General features: G+C 47.5%; 1 protein-coding gene and 1 long non-coding RNA gene across 4 annotated transcripts in view; one reads left to right on the top strand and one right to left on the bottom strand.

Annotated features, from left to right (window-relative positions):
* Positions 1 to 24,264, top strand: part of LOC143933925 (uncharacterized) — a 203,180-nt gene that overhangs the window by 116,279 nt on the left and 62,637 nt on the right. The gene's annotated exons all lie outside the window — the stretch shown is intronic.
* The window catches only part of CCS (copper chaperone for superoxide dismutase), a 341,687-nt gene that overhangs the window by 53,135 nt on the left and 264,288 nt on the right, over positions 1 to 24,264 (bottom strand). For all 3 annotated transcript variants that reach the window (XM_077457073.1, XM_077457065.1, XM_077457058.1), the window contains one exon: positions 11,357 to 11,460. In XM_077457073.1, coding sequence (XP_077313199.1) covers positions 11,357 to 11,460 — 104 coding nt within the window. The remainder of the gene's footprint in view (positions 1 to 11,356; positions 11,461 to 24,264) is intronic.

Here is a 24,264-nt window from a genome sequence, read left to right on the forward strand (position 1 = left end):
TTTACACTTTTCATTGAACAGAGTTTGGATAACACAGGTTTAAACGGAAAGGTGATAAATTAACTGCACATTATCTGGACAGAATGTTGGGGAGATAGTGATGTGTTCCTGCTTAGGAGATGTATGTTAGCTTGGAGGGGCTGCAAACACTGCAGGGCTCCAACACACACGCGCTGCTATTCCAACCCTTCACATATTTCCACATAAACTTCCTTCCTGGCATTAAATTTTGCCAGGTATTGTGCTCAGCTTACCACCCCAAACTGATGTTCCTCCCTCAGCTCACCTCTCTCTCTGCATGTCCTGTGAGCAGAATAGCTGATCTACCCTTCAGCTAGACCTATCTGTGATTGACAGGTAGATCGAAGAGGAAGCTGATATGGGGCCCCCTACTGGCAATGCCGGAATGGTCAGGTGTGTGGCACTTACTATTGCGAGCTGTGTCGGCAGCTGCTGGTGTAGCACCTGCCACACACCTCACATACTTCAAAGTCTTGCAAGACATGGCTGCTAATGGGAACTGAGTTCCTGTTGTGGAAAGTACAGGAACTCCGTTCCCATGCGTTCCCACAGGACTTGAGCCCTGGACTTGTGTCATTTTTAAACCTGACTAACTATGCAACTAGTACGCCTATAAAATGAGAATTGCGAATAGGCAAGGAGTGTTGTATTCTGCCAAATCTAGAACATTATTCCCCTCTTTTTGGGCTTCACAACCTCTCGTGCCCCCCTGGTGATTGATGTAACCCACTGCCGTGGCCTTGTCAGACTGAATCCTGTCAGGACAGTGCCGTAGTCTGACCCGTCAAGATTCTAGGGCCAGACGTACTGCCGGAAACTTCCAAAAAAGTTGATTGGCAAGGTCCTCTAACCTGGACCATCTCCCCTGGACAGAATCTTCTTCCAGGGCTGCTCCCCAGTCTAGAAGTATGTCATCTGTTGTTAACACCTTCCAGGATAACAGGATAAAGATTTTCCCTTTTGCTGGATAACAACCACCAATTTAGGCTCTGACTATGTCGGGAGCCAAGCGTATTGGAAACAAATAAGGCCTACATTTTTATTCCAGACTGACAGGATGGTGTCTGTGGCTAAGTCGAACGGCAGGGACACAACTGAAAAAAATTATTTTATATTTCAAACCCCAGAAATTTCTGGTAAGCTGGAAACTTTGGCACATGGTGATATGCAACTCCTTGCAGGATGGACACAGCATCGAATTATGAAAGGATCAGATGGTTAAGTGCCGATTCAGAATGGGTCTTACCACTCTGTTTGGTTCTGGAACCTTAAAAGGTTTGAGCCAAAAAAAACCTGTTCCACTTCTGATATCACCAACTGGGATAACAGCTGATCCAGAGGCCAGAAAGAGATTTAATTTTTCTCTGGATCCTTAGGAACATTCTCTGAGGAGACGGACCGAAACCCCGGACCCTCAGATCAAAAGCCGACTGAGCCATCTGGGCTCCTTGAACTCTAGTTGTAACCTAGAGTAAAAAATTACAGAAATCCCTCTGCTCTTGACATTGTTCCTGTCAGATCTTGAGAATCGCAGGACTTTTCCCCTCACCCAAATGAGTGGGGGTGCTCCTTCATGAGAAGGCTTTAGCATTCTGCTTTGTGGGCTTTCTGCCCCCAAGATCCTGGTGCTGCCCTTGGGGATTTTCGCTTGAACCTGATGATTGAGACCATCGAGACTGCCTAAAGGCAGATGCCCCAGGCATAGGAGAGGCAGCACGATAAAAGGAGAAATGTTTGAACCTCCTTTTACTGGTAAAGAGAGCTTTACCCTTTTGGATGTACATATCCCCTTATCCACATTAAATAGCCATACCCCAGGAAGGGAAAGAAACTGGCTAAGAGCTTTCACATGATGCTTCGGCAGATTAATATTTCAGTGCGAGAATGCACTAGTCCAAGCATGAGGCTTAAACGATAAGAGTCTTTCATAGCATCTACTGTGAGACAGATACACCAGCCCATTGCCGGGCCTGCTTATCAGGCAGAATCTCAGGTATCTCCACAAACTGTTCCTTAACCCTTTGAAGTCCACATTTTTCAATAAGTTAACGTGTCAGAAAATGTGCTCCACCAAAATGGTGGAGCAGACATCAAAGGGTTAAAGGACTGCGATACACCAATTGCAGCAAGGATTGTAAAAGACATCTTGTCTTTAAAAGGAAGTTCAAACTTAAATTTGCTGGATCCTTAAACATTAGTGCATTATCCACTGGACATGTGAGACTCTGCTCACTGAGAGGATTGCAGAATTGCTGGAACCCCCCATTTCTTCATAGAAATGTTCCCATTCAGAATCCATAAGCTATGCATGAATAGGAAAAAACATCCCCAGGTGGGGGAGGTTCAAATTAACCTTATTAGAGGAAGATACCTCAAGAGCCTGTGCTGCAGGCAACAAAATGGTTAAGTAAGGGAGTAGACAAGCACCTGACTTCTGAGGCTACTCTCTCCCTGTTAGGATCCTCCAAAGAGGAAAAATAAGTATCTTCCAATATTTGGGAAGATCTACCTGATCCCCAGCCTCCTGCACCTCAACAAAAAGGGCCCTGAGGACTAGATGGGAATCTGCCATGTTTAGTCCTACTATGGAGAGACATCATAGCATAAATCTTATTTCAAAATTTTTAAAAGGCAGAAGAAAAAAAAAATAGGATTTTTGTACTCATCATAAAATCCTTTTCTCTGTAATTCACCGACCGACACAGCTCCTCTTTGTAACAAATGGGTTTGTTAGCCTGCCACTAGGAGAAACTAGGCAAAATTGTAACACAATACACAGAATTGTCAGTACTGCCCAGGGGGCAGACCCTGTGCTAACAACCCTCCCTGCTGTCCCAGCAGCTTCAGTACGTTAACAAGCAGTACAACGTAGAGAAAAGGAGGGGTGGGTGCTGTGTCGGTCGGTGAATTACAGAGAAAAGGATTTTACGGTGAGTACAAAAATCCTATTTTCTCTTATATTCATCGACCGACACAGCTCCTCTCTAACTAAATGGGACATGCCCAAGTAGTGCCAAACGAGGGGTGGGAAGCAACAGCATAAAAACTTCATCCACCATGGCAAGTGGGAACTAGTGAAACTAAAACCACAAAAAAACAGCAGTGTGTGAAAAAAAACACCACCATAAAACCGGGTATCCTCAACATAAGTGATCCCCAAGACTGCAACATTGTAGAAGTAATGCAACCGTGCATTAACAAAACAGCACTGCGTTTTTATCGAAAAAACAGGAAAAAATCTCAAGTGCATATATAGAATTGCAACTAATTGCAAAACTTTGCGCCCAAAACAGGCATCAGTCGACGCACTGACGTCTACCTTGTAGAACTTGGTAAACGTGTGGACAGACGACCAGGTCGTTGCCTTACACACCTGAGTGGCAGATGTTTGGTGTCGGAAGGCCCAAGACGTTCCGACTGCTCTTGTAGAGTGGGCCATGACTGGAAAGGGGGGCACCTGCCCCTTCAAAGCGTAGGCCTGGATTACAATATTTCTGATCCACCTGGAAATGGTGGCCGACGAGACCGCCATACCCTTCTTTGGACAAGCCACCGAAACAAACAGTGAGTCTGACTTCCGAAAGGGAGCCGTGGCAGACAAATACACCTTCAGAGCCCTAACCACGTCGAGAGCGTGAAGGGCCACCTCTTTGGGGTGCTTCGCCTTAGGAAACAACGATGGTAATACAATGTCCTCATTGATATGAAAAGCCGAGACCACCTTCGGTAGAAAAGATGGTTGTGGACATCTCGCTTTCCTTTACCAGCGGCAGACAAACGGGTTTCTTTACTGATAGTCTACGATGAAGGGACTGCAATTGCTTGAGTGTTTTTTATAAGAAAAACCTATGTTCTACCTGGTCCACTCTATCAAATTGCCGGCACCAATACTGCTTTATTAACCACCCACTGGATGCGGTCCGGAACATATAGTACCAATTTTTCTTTACTAACCTTTTGTTGCTTCGAGTGGAATATTTTGTATCAATTCGTGAGTCGTTTGTGGATATGCCTTTTTAGTTCACAAATAAGAGGAATTTGTCATTTGAGCCCCAGAGGAAGCGTTGTTTATTACACGAAACATAGTAATAGTTATACAATATTCTCGCGCCACAATATATATATGAAACGAAATAAAGTGAAACTATGGTTGCAGCAAATCACCAACAGGGGTGCAAACCCTCCCCAAATATGTGTATTAAAAAAGTCAATAAATGGTGTTGTGCTCCAAATAAATAGATATCGCTACTAAATAGCAGAGCAATCACAATAAACGTGTCTATAAACAAGCTTAAAATCATATAAGTGCAAAATTGTGCTATGAAGATTAAGAACTACTTCAATATATAAAGCTTCTAAAGTGCATCCTTGCCTAAAACTTTGCAATATTCAATAAAGTGCAGTGCAAAAATTAAATAAGTTGATACAACACATTATTCCAGCATATATAACAAAGTGCATCAGTGACAACTAAAAAAGTCCAGTAAAGATTCAATGTGTTTAAATCCACAACACCAAACCATCTGTATTAGATCATGCAATATGTGAGTCCACACAGTGCCATAAAACTAAACTCCTCCATGAGCAGAAAGGTGATTCCCAAGGTGATCTTGCAATTCCTCAAAGTGTTCACACACTGGGTGCAGTGGCCACCTTACCTCACTGCTGTAAGGTAAACAGCATTTATTATTCCCAAAACACTAGGTATTGCTGCCAATTGATGTAGGTGCTGCAGATATTTCCCACTAGATGCTCAGTCATAGGTTGGTTACCATAGAAGAAAGAGGAGCTCAGATAGTGAAGTACTGTATGTAAAAATATTTCCACTTTATTTATAAAAAGGACATAGTCCTGGGTACTCACATTCAGCAACACAGATCATGGACAAAAAACAAAACGAGTGCCACGCTCGTACTCAGGACGTCATTTCCGATGTCCTCCTATCTCCTATCTTACATTCCTGTATTCCTAAGCGTATCGTCACTAGTCATGTGACTTCATCAGGATTCCCTGATGAAGTCACATGACTAGTGATGATACGCGGGACTACATGTCGTACCCCCTGAACAAAGGTACCCATAAATGAGTGAGATGCTAGGGGGTCGCTGAAAAAAAGACAGCCAAGGCTGAAATTTGCCCCTTAATGGTGCTTAACGCCAACTTCTGGTCTACTCCTTGCTGAAGAAACAGCAGGATCCTGGATATAGAAAAGGAGTGCGGATGCCATCCTTTCTCCTCACACATGGAGATGTAGGCCTTCCAGGTATGATGGTATGATGGTATATCTTCCGTGAAGAAGATTTACGCACCCTCAACATAGTTGAAATCACCGAGTCCGACAGACCCCGGTTCCTCAGCACCTGGCTCTCAATAGCCATGCCGTTAAAGTCATTGATGGTAAAGCAGGGTGAAAGATTGGACCTTGAGATAGGAGGTCCTCTCGCAGTGGCAGTCGCCAGGGAGCGTCTGCCACCAGATGCACCAGGTCTGCGTACCAGGGCCACTGAGGCCAATCTGGGACTACTAGTATTACCGGAATCCCCTCGGCTTCCACTCTGCGGAGCAGACGTGGCAAAAGCTTTAGCGGAGGAAAGGCATAGATCAGCTGGTACTGATCCCACGGAGCCACCAGCGCGTCTGCCCGCGGATCTCTTGGCCTGGACACAAATCTTGGCACCTTCTGATTGAGACGGAAGGCCAATAGATCCACATCTGGCGTGCCCCACTTCAGGCACAGCAGCCTGAATATCTCCGGATGCAATGCCCATTCTCCTGGGTCCAGCATCTGTCGACTCAGATAGTCCGCCTGCCAATTTTCCACCCCCGGGGTGTAAATGGCCAACAGGGCCGGTACGTGTCCCTCTCGAAATACGGCATGGCCTCAAAAGGCGGCCACCATGAGTCCCAGGACTCACATGCAAAAGTGAAGTGACGACCGCTCACGATTCCACAGTAGTTTTATCCCGGCTCTGAGGGTCTGCACCTTGTCTGAAGGGAGAAAGACTCTCGCTTCCTTGGAGTCCAGCAACAAGCCTAGGTACTCCAGATGCTGGGTCGGCACAACCACCGACTTCTTCAGGTTCAGCAGCCACCCAAATTCTTGCAAAGTCTGCATGGAGATCGCAACATCCTCCTCCAACTCTGAGGCGGAAGATGCTCTCAGGAGGAGATCGTCTAGATATCCCATGATCGCGATCCTGCTGATGCCAGGACAAAAATGGTAGAGCCACAAACTGCAAAGCGCAGAAACTTTTGATGCCGCAGACAGATATGGGTATGTGCAGGTAGGCATCCTGGATGTCCAAGGACGCCAGGGAGTCCCCTTGATGGAGTGCAGCGACTACTGAGCAAACTGATTCTATTCTGAACCTCCCTCTGCAATTTCACAAAGTGATTGAGGGCTTTTAGGTCCAAGATCGGACGTACCCCTTCCTTCTTGGGAACCACAAACAGATTTGAGTAGAATCCCTGGAAGCATTCCGATTCCGGAACAACCACCCCTTGACTCAGCAAGTCCCTTACCGCCCCCAACAGGGCCTCCCGGCGAACCGGGGACACGGGTATGCTGGAGGGGAAGAATCTGTTTGACGGCCAAGAGAGAAACTATCTTGTAGCCTGTGGAAATCAGATCACAGACTGCAAACTCCCGAAGGCGACTCCCCACCCGAGACATGGGTGGGGGCAAACCTTCATGCGATAGCACTTTTTTTCACAAGCTTGCTAGGCTTGCGATGCCAGGGACGCTTTTGTCCATCCGTGGCCGTCCTGTCGGGCTGGGGGCGATTCACCGAAGCCCCGGTCGGACGAAAAAGCCGTTTGTGAACGGAAAAAGAGGGCTCCTGCCTACGGTGTGGCTCCTTAGACTTCCTGGCTTGCGGGAGTAGGGTACTCTTACCACCGGTGGTATTTTTTATAATGTCATCCAATGAGGCTCCAAAGAGCCGGTCGCCAAGGAAGGGAAGATCCGTCAGGGCTTTCTTAGATGCCTGGTCAGCAGACCAGCATTTTAGCCAAATCAGGCTATCAGCACAACTGATACTGAAGCCCTGGATAACAGAGGGAGAGTATCCAGGGCCGCGTCACAGACGTACTTAAGGCCTTGAACTAGTTGGTCTGCTAGTTCCACGCAGACAGGGGAGGCCTGTTGCTCTCCCAGTTCGCGGTGCAAACGTTTTGCCCACTCGGTCAGTGTCTGCGACACCGGTGCGGATGCCAGTACAGGTTGTACAGCTGACTCCACAACTGTAAACAAGGAACGAGCCACCACCTCGGCCTTCCCGTCCATGGGATCCTTGAATGCAGGAGTGCCCTCAACCGGAACCATGGTTACTTCATTTAACCTGGATACTGGTGGGTCCACAACTGAGCAGCCGACCACTTTTTGAGAAGGCTTTCCTCAAAGGGGTAAAGCACCGCCATGTTTTTGGGGACCGAAAAGGTCCTTTGCGGTCGACCCCATTCCCTGTACATGAACTTGTCAAAATAAGTCAAATACGGGAACACCTTAGGTGAACGTGCTGGCTTGCAGGACCCAAAGGGGACCAATACATCAGCAGAGGGATCCGCTGGCTCCTGGATCTTCAGGGTATCACGCACAGCTGTGATAAGTGCTCCAACCAGCGCTTTTTCGTGCTCCGGACCCAGACGGGGAATCATCCTCACTGTCCGACCGGTCCTGGTCAGCCTCATCTGATAGGTCAGAGCAGGGGTCGCCAGCCGCAGCAGGGCCCGAGTCTGCATCAGAGCTCTCCCCAGAGGACGGGGGGGCAGGGGCCTTTTTAGCGCACCTTTCCTTCTACGCACCACCTCTACTTTAGCAACAAATGAGTTAAGGACCGCCGTCCGGGTGTCCATGGGCACAGCGCCATCCGCAGGTGACCCGGTTGCAATAGCCTGGATTTCAGGGGAAGAAACACCAGTTTCTGAAGCCATGCTGACCCTCCCCTGTCTGCCACCTGAAAGGGGACTTAGGACAGTAAAGGTCCCACCCTCCTGCTGCTCCTGGCTGGGGGGGCTCCTAGCGCCAGACTCACCACCCTGAGGCATTCTGTGTCGGTTACTAGCCTTGCCTGTAGTCCCCAGGAGGTTATCCGAGTGCAGAGTGAAGAAGCTGTGTCGGCAGCAGCAGCAGAGAAGAGCGATCTGCAGAGCTTGCGTCAGTGTTCAGGGAATGGCTGCCCAGCGTCCTGTATACACAGGAAGCAGCATGTAATAGCACATGGCATGCTGTCACTAGAGAGCTGTGGTGGAAAAAAGCGCTCAGGCTTCAAGAAAATGGCCGCCAATGATCTGAATAGGGAAAACCTACAGAAAAATGTCCGCTGAAGCTCACAAGGGGAACCTGCTCTGCCCCTATCCAAAATGGCCGCCGGACAGCGCCTTGTGGTGAAAGGAACAGTGCTGCCTCAAACACAGCAAAATATCTCCACAGGCACATTTTTGGGACCACCCACAAGGGAACCAGGTCAGTAACCGCACAGACCCCATACAGGTGAGAGACCCAGCGATCCCCTGTACACACACTGCACAGCAGACATGCTGCCGCTCCCCCGGGGGGAAGGAGGAAAGGGACGTGGGAGAGAAGAGAAGGAGGTGAGGTGGCCCCCGAATCGACCTCCTAGGGAATGCCCAGCTGCTTACCCCACCGAAACAGGGAGAGCCGTACTTGCCAGTCCTGAAGAGCTGGGAGACATTCCATCACAGACCCACTCCTGCGCACTTACAGGGTGGCTGCTGGCCTTGGTATACTGTGATCCAGACATCAGTAGCCCGGTCATATGTATACCTCGGAGCATTGAAGCTCACTGACCACCTATGGAGCTGAGGTATGTCGTGGCCTGCCGAGCCATAGCTGCGATGTGCACACGCTCGATGGCCGGACTGGAGGGACAAGGATAACTTAACCAGTCTGTCACCCAGCTGGCAGTTGATAGAAGATCTCAGGATCATTCATCTTGAGCAAAAGCATAAGTCCTGCATCAAAAAAATGGACCGAAGGGCCCACAGAGTTCCTAGGTCATTCTCCTTCACTAGGCAAAATAAAACTGAAGCTGCTGGGGCAGCAGGGAGGGTTGTTACCACAGGGTCCGCCCCCTGGGCGGTACTGACAATTCTGTGTATTGTGTTACAATTCTGCCTAGTTTCTCCTAGTAACAAACCCATTTAGTTACAGAGAGGAGCTGTGTCAGTCGGTAAATATATGAGAAAACCTGTTTGTATGATGTATACAGGGACTGAAGTGTACTACCCTTGATGGCTCAATCGGACTAGCCGTATCCCTCTCAGGGGAGGATGACATTCTCTTGGAAAAGGGTTTTTAGTTTGTTGTGTAACCATTGACCCCTTAGACCTTTTAGAGGAATTCCTGGTCCCTTTGCCACTAATAGCTTACAGCACAAAGCAGAGGCACTACCAGCAAAAGAATGTAAACTTGCTAGGCTATAGTACAGCACAATAGCTGCTATTAATCCTAGCTTCTTACAGTACAATGTGTCAAAGGCAAATGCCTGTGTCACCAACCTGATCCAGCCAATCTCTCTGCTCTGTCCCTCCACCTCCAGGCAGCAGCTTCATACACATTGCTTTAAAGACTTCCTGGACGTGTGGCCGGCGTCTGACGCTGTTAACCACGCCCCCCCGCGCGCAGAATATGGGCCCCTCTTCCTTTTTGAAAGGAGAGCATTTCCCACGCGAGCGGCATCTGCAGCATGGCTGGGGGGGGGGGGGGGGGGGGGTAAATCCTCCGCCTTTTTGAGTGGCTGCGGTCTGCCCTTTTTTTTGGTTTTTTTTCTTTTAAAAAAAAAACAAGGCATGTCCCTGAAGAGGAAAAATGCCAATCTGGGGGCACAGGAAGAAACCAGACCCCCCTTTTCTTACCAAGGGTCTGTTCCAGCTGAAGGAGAGGAGAGTCAGGATGGTGAGTGCTCAATACAGCCCCCAGTGGTGACACATAGACATGACAACACTATACATAGAAGGAGAAATTCCTGAGGAAATCTCCCCTACCTTTTCCTTGCAGCAGGGTTTTATCAGAGATAAAAACCCAATCTTCACCTTTCACGGTGGGCTCCGAGACCTTAAAGGAAACCTTCAGGAACTCTCAGGTTAACCCACAATCCTGGACCTGCGACAGCACCCAGTCAGTAAAACTTTATGGCCTTACTACCAAAAAGTACTGGATCCCAGGGCCCAGCTCTCAAATAGAAGCATTCGTAAGAAAAACCTTGTTTCTTCGGATCACGAGGCCCGTGTACCATTCATTTAGCCCATGAAAAAGACATCAGAATGGATTCAGTCAGCATGGCTGGCTCTCATCAAGGATTACTGCCCATGAAGCTCAGCACAGCACATCTTTACTCGTGCCCAACACCTTAGACACTGGTGAAAAAACTGAGGACTCCCAGTAATGGGAGGGGTTATATGGGGGAAGTACATGCCTTAGGGGTATGCCAATGTCCAGCACCTGCTGGTCTGATATATAACCCACATAGTAATTACTATGGCTCTGTGTCCCCTGATGTAAGAAAAGAAACCTTGTTTCTTTGGACAAGAGGCCTGGGTACCATTCAAATCGGCCTAAAAGACACTTTGAATGGATCTGGCTGCATAGATAGCCCCAGCAAGGGTTGCTTCAGTGGAGCTCAGCACAGCACATCTTTACTCATGACCAACATCTCAGACACTGGCGAAAACTGAGATACTCCCAGTAGTGGGAGGGGTTATATAGGGAGTGGACTTCCTGTCTTAGGGCGTGCCAGTGTCCATCACCTGAAGGTTGCCTATAAACCACATAGTAACTACTATGGCTCTGTGTTTCATGATGTACGATAAGAAACTAGCAGATGTCACACGTGTTGCGCAGCATGTGCGCAATATATGGGGAACCCGAAATAAGACGAGGATAAGCAGAGATGGGGTTACCACTGAGTGGGGGGGGGGGATCAGTAGATCTGGGGCTTACTACTGAGCAGAGGATTAGCATAGCTGGGGGTTACTACTGAGCAGGGGATCAGCAGAGCTGGGGCTTACTAATGAGTGGAGGATAAGTAGAGCTAGGGATTACTACTGAGTAAAGATCCGCAAAGCGGTAATACTGAGTGTTGCATTAGCAGAGCTGGGGGTATTACTGAGTAGGGGATAGGCTAAACTAATAAGCTGGGGTACGAATGAGCCGAGGATCTCCTGAATGGGGGGTACTACTGAGCTGGGGTTCTCCTGGGCCGCTTTAAAACAAATAGAATATCAACACACATAAAAGCCATTTGCCAAGAAACATCACAGACGCATCAAAAAAGTGGCGTTGAAGTGGTAAGCGCTTTAATGTCAAATATCTTACCCTTTGCCCGAGTTGCCTGTCATTTTAGAAGGAGGATGATTTCCACGTCCAAGATCATCTTCACCTTCATCTACTAATAAAGAACGTCCAATAACATCCCAAACCTATGAAATAAAGGTAACAAGAACATTTATGCAAAGGATTTATATTTCTCATAAAGTAAAAACTATTCAGTCTAAATAAGACAATTTATGGGATCTGATCTCAGACTTAAAGCTAAACTCAAAAATGATACACTGTTTAAAATGCATTCCATATATTTTTTATATGTGCAAACTGTATAGCTTGCACACATTAAAAAATATGCATTAGTGTAAATACTTGCATTTATCTTGATATGTAGCTGGAAACAAGGTGACAGCAGCAGTGCGGGGACAAGGTCATCTTCAGCCCAGGGAGAACATGGCAAACATGTACAAACCCACCCCCAGGTACCCCACGGTGTCTGCTCTCAGACAAGGTTATTAAAGTTATTTTTTAATGAAAAATTATTTTTAAATATACTGGTAATTAATATACAATAACCTGTTAATAACCTTATTGTAACTGGGAAAATAGGGGTTAGCAAGACTGAAGGTTTTGTGCAGTGCACAGTGTGCCACATGTATATAACAATGCAGCAACTGCTCCAGGATGGATACCACTGCGACAGATGTGAGCAGGTTGCCCTTCTGGAAGCTCGCATTAGAGATCTGAAGGAGCAAATTGTAACACTGGGCAGAACTAACAACCTTGAAAGGGGTCCTCTAGTGGGGTTAATGGGGAGGGTGGAGGGGCAAGTCAGGATTATCAGGTAGGAAAATGGGCTAATAAAGTTAGAAGGAGTGGAAGGGGCTCACAGAAAAGGAAGACCAGCCCTGGGTTTGAACACAGATTTGCCAAGTTGGGTGAAGATGTGGGGGGGTATCAAGCGTATAGGTGGCAGCCCTAGAGGTCACTGCTTCCCCTAACAGTCGGGAGAGCAGCCCATCTAGTAGGGGCGGTGAGGAGAGTGAAGGTATGCCTAGACAGTTGGTGATAATAGGGGACTCTATAATCAGAAGGGCTGATAGAATGATTTGTCACCAGGATCGCCTCAACTAAATGGATTGCTGTCTCCCTGCAATTACTGGGAGGGGCTGGGCATGACTCAGCTGTCTTGGTCCACATTGGAACCAATGACAGAATATATGGAAGGTGGAGGCTCTTTAAAGTGGTGTTGCCACCAAAAAAATAAATACAAAAATTTCTTAAAATTCATAAAAAAAAATCACCTCTAAATGCCTGATGCTAGGGGGTCCCTCGTAGTCTGCCTCCTTCATTGCCCAGGCTGCTGACATCACTTCCCCTCGCGCTGCACAGTCATCTGGGACCTGTCACGTGTCGCAGATGACTATGCGGCTTATCACGGCGCCGCACGCGCATGCGCAGTGGGTGCCCGCAGTAAGAATGCCACTGCCGCGAGCGGAGTGGGGAATGGGGGGGGGGGGGGCTTTGTTCCCCCGCATCGCTGGACCCTGGGACAGGTAAGTGTCCGATTATTACAAGTCAGCAGCTGCAGTATTTGTAGCTGCTGACTTTTAAATTTTTTTTTTTTTAGGGGACAACCCACTTTAAGAACCAATTTAAAGAGCTAGGCTGCAAGTTGAAGGGAAGGACCTCCAAGGTGATATTCTCTGAAATATTGCCTGTGCCATGCACAACCCAGGAAAGGTAGGGGGAGATTAGAGATCTGAATGCATGGCTAAAGACCTGGTGTAAGGAGGAGGGATTTGGGTTTTTAGAGCACTGGGCTGACTTTTCATTGGGGTGCAACCTATATGCTAAAAATGGTTTGTACCTTAATGAAAGGAGGTCTACTGTGCTGGGTGAGAAGTTTTTGGGAAGGCTGGAGGAGTATTTAAACTAGGATTGTGGGGGAGTGGGTAAATTATATTAGAATGAGACAGGTGTCTCAGCCCCTATTGGTGGGTGGAATGGGGAAAGATGGGGGGGGGGGGGGGGCGTTATGGCAGTTGATATGAAGGTTCCTATGTTACAAACAACAATTGGAAATGGTACTATTTATACTAAAATAAAAAAATATGCAACATATGTTTGCAAAATGTGACAATGAATTAAAGTGTTGGAAGCTCTGGTGCACAATGAGAATTATAATCTAATTGGTATTGCTGAATTTTGGCTTCATTCTTCTTACGACTGGGCTATTAATATTCCTGGCTATGCTCTCTTTTGGAAAGACAGGGTAAAACAGAGGGGTGGTGGTGTCTGTCTCTATGTGAGAAGTGATCTCAAAGCGAATGTGAACGAAGGACTAGCTGATGGAGAGTGTGACAAGTCTGAAGCATTATGGGTGGAACTGTACATGAGTGTGCATATTATAAAAGGTTGTCATTGAAGTTTGTTATAGATCACCCAACATTAGTGAGAAGGTGGAGACTCGGCTCCTTGCACAGATGGAAAGGGCTGCAAGGGCTGGGACAGTGATAATAATGGTGGATTTTAACTACCCAGAAATTGACTGGAGTAATTGCACTGCTGGGACAGGTCAAGGGCAAAAATGTATAAGCCTTATTACAAGACAATTTTATGGCCCAGTTTATTGAGGCCCCGACTAGGAATGACGATCTGCTGGACCTGGTAATCTTAAACCATGCAGAGCTTATTAACAATATTCATATAAAAGAATATCTGGGTAGTAGCGACCATAACATGATTTCATTTAATGTTAACTGTAAGCAACAAACACATTTCTGTCTTTGCAGATGACACTAAACTATGCAGTGGAACAAACGTCCTTACAGGATGTCTCCAATTTACAAGCCGGTCAAATTAGGCGACTATGTGGCAGATGAGAGACACAGAGATTACGCTCCAACCTCCCAGATCCACAATAAAGTGGTAGATGAGGTTTAATGTTGATTAATGTAAAGTTATTCACTTGGGGGCTAAGAATAATCATGCATCATACATACTAGGGGGAGTCCAACTGGAGAAAACAATGGTGGAGAAGGATCTGGGGGTTTTGGTAGATCACAAGCTCAATAATAGCATGCAATGCCAAGGGGGGGGGGGAGAGGGGGAGAGAGGGGGAGAGAGAGGGGGAGAGAGGGGGAGAGGGAGAGGGAGAGAGAGAGAGAAAGGGAGAGAGAGAGAGAAAGGGAGAGAGAGAGAGAAAGGGAGAGAGAGAGAGAAAGGGAGAGAGAGAGAGAAAGGGAGAGAGAGAGAGTTTGAAGAATTTTTGGGGGTTTGTCCTACTATCTTTTGCAATCTGTCGTGCGTTTTGAATTTTTGCATCCTTTGCATCCTTCTATTCTTAGGAATACTACCGGTACATCAAGCCACACCAGAAAGGAAGAGGGAAATTGGGGAAGTAAACAAGTGGCTCAAGAGCTGGTGTAGTAAGGAGGGGTTTGGGTTCCTGGAGGACTGGGACGACTTCTCAGTCGATAACCGGTACTATAGAAGGTACGGACTGCACCTAAATGAGGAGGGTGCAGATCAGCTGGGATTAAGGATGGCCAAAAAGTTAGAAGGGTTTTTAAACTAGGCAATGGGGGGGGGGGGGGGGTCCAGAAATAAAGATAGTCAGAGTGGAGCATATTCCAGAGGGTAATATTAGGGGCATTAGTGGTAGGGTAACCAAAGCACCTAAACCCAAGGTAAATATAGTGACAAGTCCTAGTTCTAATCTCGGAACGCCCAAGAGGATAGTATTAGGGATGCACCGAATGGGTTTTTTGGTGCCAAAACCGATACCGAAAATGAAAAATACACTAGGCCGAAAACCGATACCGAAACAGCACCGATACCGAAAATGACTGTTTTTAAAAAATATTTTTATACAGGAGGTGGCCAGAGACTGGCGACATGGTACAGGAGGTGGCCAGAGACTGGCGACATGGTTCAGGAGGTGGCCAGAGACTGGCGACATGGTTCAGGAGGTGGCCAGAGACTGGCGACATGGTTCAGGAGGTGGCCAGAGACTGGCGACATGGTTCAGGAGGTGGCCAGAGACTGGCGACATGGTTCAGGAGGTGGCCAGAGACTGGCGACATGATAAAAGAGATAAGTGTTTGTGTCCCCTCGCGCAGCCAGTGCTTGTGTCCCCTCGCGCAGCCAGTGCTTGTGTCCCCTCGCGCAGCCAGTGCTTGTGTCCCCTCGCGCAGCCAGTGCTTGTGTCCCCTCGTGCAGCGTGTGTGGTCCCCTGTGTAGTCAGTGATGCAGAAAGAGAGAGGAGAGCCGCCTCTGCCGTCTGGATCAATAGAGCGCCGGGAACATCACAGCTTTAATTTCAATAGCTGTGTGTTCCCCGTCGCGCGCCGTCGCATACAGCCCCTCCCCCTTGTCCAGGGAACTGTGAGAGGCAGATCCCCCGTCCAATCTGGACGGGTGATCTGTCTATCACAGTTCCCCGAACGAGGGGGAGGGGCTGTATGCGACGGAGCGCGACGGGGAACACACAGCTATTAAAATTAAAGCTGTGATGTTCCCGGCGCTCTACTGAACCAGACGACGGAGGCAGCTTTCCTGCGCTATACACCTCCCGTGATGGGCGGCACCAGGGGCGGGGCTGAGCCCCGCCCAGGCCCCGCCCCATTTTCGGCTCAATTATCGGCCGTTTTTTCCTTTCGGCAATTTTCGGCCGATATGTTTCGGCGGCCGAAATTTCGGTGCATCCCTAGATAGTATGTAACCGGTCAAAATATATTAATGCATTAAAATGTTTGTTCACCAATGCCAGAAGTCTGCCAAACAAAATAGGCGAGTTGGAAGCGCTGGTGCATCAGGAGAGCTATGATCTAATCGGTATTGGTGAAACTGGGCTATTAATATTCCTGGCTATGCACTCTTTCGGAAAGACAGAGTAAAAAAGGTGGAGGGGTCTGTCTGTATGTGAGAAGTGATCTCAAAGCGAGTGAGAAAGAGGACCTGGTGGACGGAGAGTGTGATGAGTCTGAAGCATTATGGGTGGAACTGCATACAGATGTGCGTAGTTCAAAGTTAATCATTGGAGTTTGTTATAGACCACCCAATGTTATTGAGGAGGTGGAGACTCAGCTCCTTGCACAGATAGAAAGGGCTGCAAGGGCTGGAACAGTGATAATAATGGGGGATTTTAACTACCCAGAAATTGACTGGAGTAATGGCACTGCTGGGACAGTTAAAGGGCAAAAATTTAGAAACCTATTACAGGACAATTTTATGGTCCAGTTTATTGAGGCCCCAACTGGGAATGATGCTCTGTTGGACCTGGTAATCCCAAACCATGCAGAACATATTACTAATGTTCAGATAAAGGAACACCTGGGTAGCAGTGATCATAACATGATTTCATTTGATGTTAGCTGTAAGCAAAAATCACATATGGGAAAGATAAAAACACTTAATTTCAAGAGAGCAAATTTTCCAAGGATGAGGGCTGCTCTCCAGGACCTAGACTGGGAGAGAATATTGGCATCAATGGGCACAGAACAGAAATGGGAATTCTTCAAAAAGACTGATCTCACTGCAAAGTATATTCCCATGGGCAATAAGTTTAAAAGGCTAAAAATGAAACTAAAGTAATTTAAATGTTACAAAGAATATAACAGAATATATAAAAGGGAAATCAAGGATGCAAAAATTCAAAATGAAAGACAGATTGCAAAAGATAGTAGTACAAACCCCCCAAAAATCTTCAAATATTATTAATAGTAAAAAGGTCAAGTCTGAGCATGTAGGCCCTTTACAAAATAATCTGGAGTGGGTGACTGGGGACAAAGAGAAGGCTAACTTATTAAATACTTTCTTCAGCTCTGTGTATACAAAGCAGCATGGGGGAGCTCATGTCCATAATGGGGGTGGTAGTGACACAGCCCCAAATCCACAATGGCTCAAAAGTGATATGGTCCAGAAGTATTTGGACAGAATAAAGGTGGATAAAGCACCTGGGCCTGATGGCATCCACACACGGATCCTAGAAGAATTGAGCTTTGTAATTGCAAAGTCATTGTATCTAATTTTTAGGGACTCAATGACAGGAATAGTACCACTACATTGGCGCAGGGCCAATGTGGTGCCTATATTTAAAAAGGGAACAAAGTCTTTACCAAGTAACTATAGACCTGTTAGTTTAACTTCTATAGTTGGGAAGATACTGGAGGGATTAATAAAAGACCACATAGACGAGTTCTTGCAGGAAAAAAATATTTTAAGCAACAGACAGCATGGATTCATGAAAGACAGTTGTCAGACAAACCTGATTTTTTTTTATGAGGTGGTAAAACCTTGGACAGAGGGGTCGCGGTGGACGTGGTATACTTGGATTTTGCAAAATCGTTTGATACAGTTCCGCATACACGGCTCATGTGTAAGGTAAAGTCTACAGGTTTGGAAATATCAGTTTGTAAAGGGATAGAAAACTGGCTAAAAGACAGAATTCAGAGAGTAGTGGTTAATGATTCTTACTCTAAATGGTCTAAGGTTATCAGTGGTGTACCCCAAGGTTCAGTGCTGGGACCCTTACTTTTTAATATCTTTATAAATGATATTGGGTCTGTGATCAAAAGTAACATTTCCGTCTTTGCAGATGACACTAAACTATGCAGTGGAACAAACGTCCTTACAGGATGTCTCCAATTTACAAGCCGGTCAAATTAGGCGACTATGTGGCAGATGAGAGACACAGAGATTATGCTCCAACCTCCCAGATCCACAATAAAGTAGTAGATGAGGTTTAATGTTGATTAATGTAAAGTTATTCACTTGGGGGCTAAGAATAATCATGCATCATACATACTAGGGGGAGTCCAACTGGAGAAAACAATGGTGGAGAAGGATCTGGGGTTTTTGGTAGATCACAAGCTCAATAATAGCATGCAATGCCACAATGCCAAGGGGGGGGGGGGGGGGGGGGGAGGGAGAGAGAGGGAGAGAGATCATTTTGCCACTATACAAATCATTAGTAAGACCTCATATGGAAGATGCAGTTCAGTTTTGGGCACCAGTTCACAAAAAGGATATGGGGGAACTGGAGAAATGTTCAGGGAAGGGCAATCAAACTAATAGGCATGGAGGAGCTCAGCTATGAGGAAAGATTAGAGGAACTGAATCTATTCCCTCTTGAGAAAAGGAGATTAACTTCTTCCCGACCGCCAACTGTCAAATGACGGCCAGGCGGCGGACCTATTGTGGCGGGAGGGCGTCATATGACGTCCTCCCGTTTAAACAGGGTATGCACGCGCATCCCTGTTTCTTCGGGTGTGGCGTGTCACAGAGACACCGCTGGCCACCAAAGGGGGTGAACAGCCATTGCGCGTGGCTGTTTACCCCGTGATCGGCCGTGATGAAGTCACAGCCGATCACAGGTGGTCACACCCCCACTGTGCATGGTGCATGCGCGCGATCGCACTGCGCGTGTACGTCGGTGGAGGCGTGTTCCCCGGGAACACTGCTCGTCACTGACGCTGGTAAACAGCCATTGGCCGGTTGTTTACCCACGTGATCGGCTGTAATTGTTTCACAGCCGATCACTAAAATGTAAACAAACCACGGTAATGAGATGTTACCGGGTTCTCCTCCTCACACACCGATCATGTGTGAGGAGGAGACTGCGGTAACATCTCGTTACCGCCCACAGTGTACACCAATCACACTGATTGCCCCCCCCCAATAAAGAGGACCTGTCACCACCCCTCATAGTACATGTCACTCACAGTCCATCAGAGTACCTGTCAGTCCATCAGAGTACCCGAGTACCTGTCACAGTCCATCAGAGTACCCGAGTACCTGTCACAGTCCATCAGAGTACCTGAGTACCTGTCACAGTTCATCTGAGTACCTGAGTACCTGTCCCAGTCCATCTGAGTACCCGAGTACCTGTCACAGTCCATCAGAGTACCCGAGTACCTGTCACAGTCCATCAGAGTACCCGAGTACCTGTCACAGTCCATCAGAGTACCCGAGTACCTGTCCCAGTCCATCAGAGTACCCGAGTACCTGTCACAGTCCATCAGAGTACCCGAGTACCTGTCACAGTCCATCAGAGTACCCGAGTACCTGTCACAGTCCATCAGAGTACCCGAGTACCTGTCACAGTCCATCAGAGTACCCGAGTACCTGTCACAGTCCATCAGAGTACCCGAGTACCTGTCACAGTCCATCAGAGTACCCGAGTACCTGTCCCAGTCCATCTGAGTACCCGAGTACCTGTCACAGTCCATCAGAGTACCCGAGTACCTGTCACAATCCATCAGAGTACCCGAGTACCTGTCACAGTCCATCAGAGTACCCGAGTACCTGTCCCAGTCCATCTGAGTACCCGAGTACCTTTTACAGTTCATCTGAGTACCTGAGTAACTATCACCGCCCTTCAGAGTACCCAAATACCAGTCACCAGGCCACCAGAGAACCTGTCACCAGGCCATCAGAGTACCTGAGTACCTGTCACCAGGCCATCAGAGTACTCGAGTACCTGTCACAGTTTATCAGAGTACCCGAGTACCTGTCACAGTCCATCAGAGTACCCGAGTACCTGTCACAGTTTATCAGAGTACCCGAGTACCTGTCACAGTTTATCAGAGTACCCGAGTACCTGTCACAGTCCATCAGAGTACCCGAGTACCTGTAACAGTCCATCAGAGTACCCGAGTACCTGTCACAATCCATCAGAGTACCCGAGTACCTGTCCCAGTCCATCAGAGTACCCCAGTACCTGTCACGGCCCATCAGAGTACCCCAGTACCTGTCACGGCCCATCAGAGTACCCCAGTACCTGTCACGGCCCATCAGAGTACCCCAGTACCTCTCACGGCCCATCAGAGTACCCCAGTACCTGTCACTGCCCATCAGAGTACCCGAGTACTTGTCACAGCCCATCTGAGTACCCAAGTACCTGTCACAGTTCATCTGAGTACCTGTCCCAGTCCATCCGAGTACCCGAGTACCTGTTACAGTTCATCTGTGTACCCGAGTACCCATCACAGTCCATATGAGTACCTGAGTACCTATCACCCCCCTTCAGAGTACCCAAATACCAGTCACCAGGCCATCGGAGAACCTGTCACCAGGCCATCAGAGTACCCCTGTTTCTTCGGGTGTGGCGTGTCACGGAGACACCGCTGGCCACCAAAGGGGGTGAACAGCCATTGCGCATGGCTGTTTACCACGTGATCGGCCGTGATGAAGTCACAGCCGATCACAGGTGGTCACACCCCCACTGTGCATGGTGCATGCGCGCGATCGCACTGCGCGTGTACGTCGGTGGAGGCGTGTTCCCCGGGAACACTGCTCGTCACGGACGCTGGTAAACAGCCATTGGCCGGTTGTTTACCCACGTGATCGGCTGTGATTGTTTCACAGCCGATCACTAAAATGTAAACAAACCACGGTAATGAGATGTTACCGGGTTCTCCTCCTCACACACCGATCATGTGTGAGGAGGAGACTGCGGTAACATCTCGTTACCGCCCACAGTGTACACCAATCACACTGATTGCTCCCCCCCAATAAAGAGGACCTGTCACCACCCCTCATAGTACATGTCACTCACAGTCCATCAGAGTACCTGTCAGTCCATCAGAGTACCCGAGTACCTGTCACAGTCCATCAGAGTACCGGAGTACCTGTCACAGTCCATCAGAGTACCCGTGTACCTGTCACAGTTCATCTGAGTACCTGAGTACCTGTCACAGTTCATCTGAGTACCTGAGTACCTGTCCCAGTCCATCTGAGTACCCGAGTACCTGTCACAGTCCATCAGAGTACCCGAGTACCTGTCACAGTCCATCAGAGTACCCGAGTACCTGTCACAGTCCATCTGAGTACCCGAGTACCTGTCCCAGTCCATCTGAGTACCCGAGTACCTGTCACAGTCCATCAGAGTACCCGAGTACCTGTCACAGTCCATCAGAGTACCCGAGTACCTGTCACAGTCCATCAGAGTACCCGAGTACCTGTCACAGTCCATCAGAGTACCCGAGTACCTGTCCCAGTCCATCTGAGTACCCGAGTACCTGTCACAGTCCATCAGAGTACCCGAGTACCTGTCACAATCCATCAGAGTACCCGAGTACCTGTCACAGTCCATCAGAGTACCCGAGTACCTGTCCCAGTCCATCTGAGTACCCGAGTACCTGTCCCAGTCCATCTGAGTACCCGAGTACCTGTCCCAGTCCATCAGAGTACCCGAGTACCTGTCACAGTCCATCAGAGTACCCCAGTACCTGTCACGGCCCATCAGAGTACCCCAGTACCTGTCACGGCCCATCAGAGTACCTGAGTACCTGTCACGGCCCATCAGAGTACCCGAGTACTTGTCACAGCCCATCTGAGTACCCAAGTACCTGTCACAGTTTATCTGAGTACCTGAGTACCTGTCCCAGTCCATCTGAGTACCCGAGTACCTTTTACAGTTCATCTGAGTACCTATCACCGCCCTTCAGAATACCCAAATACCAGTCACCAGGCCATCAGAGAACCTGTCACCAGGCCACCAGAGTACCCGAGTACCGGTCACCAGGCCATCAGAGTACCTGAGTACCTGTCACCAGGCCATCAGAGTACTCGAGTACCTGTCACAGTCCATCAGAGTACCCGAGTACCTGTCACAGTTTATCAGAGTACCCGAGTACCTGTCACAGTCCATCAGAGTACCCGAGTACCTGTCACAGTTTATCAGAGTACCCGAGTACCTGTCACAGTCCATCAGAGTACCCGAATACCTGTCACAGTCCATCAGAGTACCCCAGTACCTGTCACGGCCCATCAGAGTACCCCAGTACCTCTCACGGCCCATCAGAGTACCCCAGTACCTCTCACGGCCCATCAGAGTACCCCAGTACCTGTCACTGCCCATCAGAGTACCCGAGTACTTGTCACAGCCCATCTGAGTACCCAAGTACCTGTCACAGTTCATCTGAGTACCTGTCCCAGTCCATCTGAGTACCCGAGTACCTGTTACAGTTCATCTGTGTACCTGAGTACCCATCACAGTCCATATGAGTACCTGAGTACCTATCACCGCCCTTCAGAGTACCCAAATACCAGTCACCAGGCCATCGGAGAACCTGTCACCAGGCCATCAGAGTACCCGAGTACCTGTCACCAGGCCATCAGAGTACCCGAGTACTGGTCACCAGGCCATCAGAGTACCCGAGTACTGGTCACCAGGCCATCAGAGTACCTGAGTACCTGTCACCAGGCCATCAGAGTACCCGAGTACCTGTCACCAGGCCATCAGAGTACCCGAGTACCTGTCACCAGGCCATCAGAGTACCCGAGTACCTGTCACCAGCCCAGAGTACCTATCTGCAGCCCAACAGAGTACCCAAGTACCTATTTGCAGCCCATGCCTCATAGAATATACGTTGGGGTGTTTGCTTTACAAAATGGGGTCATTTTGTGGGTAATTGCACTGTCCTGGTGCTCCAGGACCTTCAAAAGTGTGGTAGGTAGGAATGAAATGAGATGTGTCATTTATGCTCCTAGAACGCCTGAAGGTACTACTTCAATGTTCGGCCTCTCTATGTGACCAGGCTGTGTAAAAGTCCTACACATGTGGTATCCATACTCGGGAGGAGTAGCAGAATGTGTTTTGGGGTGTAATTTTTGCTATATACATGCTATGTGTTACAAATATCTTATAAATTGACAACTTTGTGTAAAAAAAAAAAAAAATGCGTTTTCATTTTTTTCCACATATTCCAAAAACTTCTTGAAAAAAATGAACCATTCAAAAGACTCATTATGCCTCACAGATTATACGTTGGGGTGTTTGCTTTCAAAAATGGGGTCACTTATGGGAAATTTCATTGTCCTGGTACTGCAGGGCCTTCAAAAGTGTAATAGGTGGTTGAGAAATGAGATGCGTCATTTTTGCTCGTAGAACGTCTGAAGGTTCTACTTCAATGCTGGTGTTCTGTATGTGGCCAGGCTGTGTAAAAGTCTCACACATGTGGTATCGCCATACTCGGGAAGAGTAGCAGAATGTATTTTGGGGCAATTTGTTGTATGCATATGCTGTGTGAGAGAAATAACCTGATAATATGACAATTTTGTAAAAAAAAAAAAAAAAAAAAAAAAAAAAAAAAAAAAAAAATCTTCATTTTGCAAAGAATTGTGGGAAAAAATGAAAAAAAAATGAAAAAAAAACTCACCACGCTACTTAATACCTTGGAATGTCTACTTTCTAAAAAGGGGTCATTTTGGGGGTATTTGTACTTTCCTGACTTGTTAGTATCTCAAGAAATTAGATACACCTGATGTACTGAAGGCCTGATCAGATGTGATCCATTTTCAGTGATTGGCACCATAGTTTGTAGACTCTAACTTTCACAAAGACCAAATAATATACACTGATGTGGGTTATTTTTACCAAAGATATGTAGCACTATCAATTTTGGCCAAAATTTATGAAGAAAAATGAATAATTAGCAAAAATTTATGACAGAAACAAAGAAAAAGACATTTTTTTTCACAAAATTTACGTTTTATTTTATTTATAACACAAAAAATAAAAAACCCACTAGTGATTAAATATCACTAAAAGAAAGCTCTATTTGTGTAGAAAAAAAGGATGCAAGTTTCATATGGGTACAGTGTTGCATGACTGAGTAATTGTCATTCAAACTGTGAACCCTGTACACACGGTCGGACATTCCGGCAACCAAATCTGTCGGATTCATTCTGACGGATTTAGTCCGGAAGAGGTCCGGAAGTGATGTTGCACACGGTCGGACTAAGTAGTTGAAAGTTCTGGTTGCCAAGAACGCGGTGACGTAAGACGCGTACAGCGGGACTAGAAAAAGGAAGTTCAGCACCACGTCCGGCACCCTTTGGGCTCCTTCTGCTGATCTCGTGTTTATCGCGTGTTAGTAGAAGTTTGGTGAAAGACGATTTGCGCTTTTCAGATTTGTGCTTCAGTTCGGTACTGCTCTTCAGTTTGTGCT

This window comes from Lithobates pipiens, unplaced genomic scaffold, assembly GCF_037356315.1.
Source record: "Lithobates pipiens isolate NorthernLeopardFrog02 unplaced genomic scaffold, aLitPip1_a1.2 Scaffold_10, whole genome shotgun sequence".
Classification (NCBI taxonomy): Eukaryota; Metazoa; Chordata; class Amphibia; order Anura; family Ranidae; genus Lithobates; species Lithobates pipiens.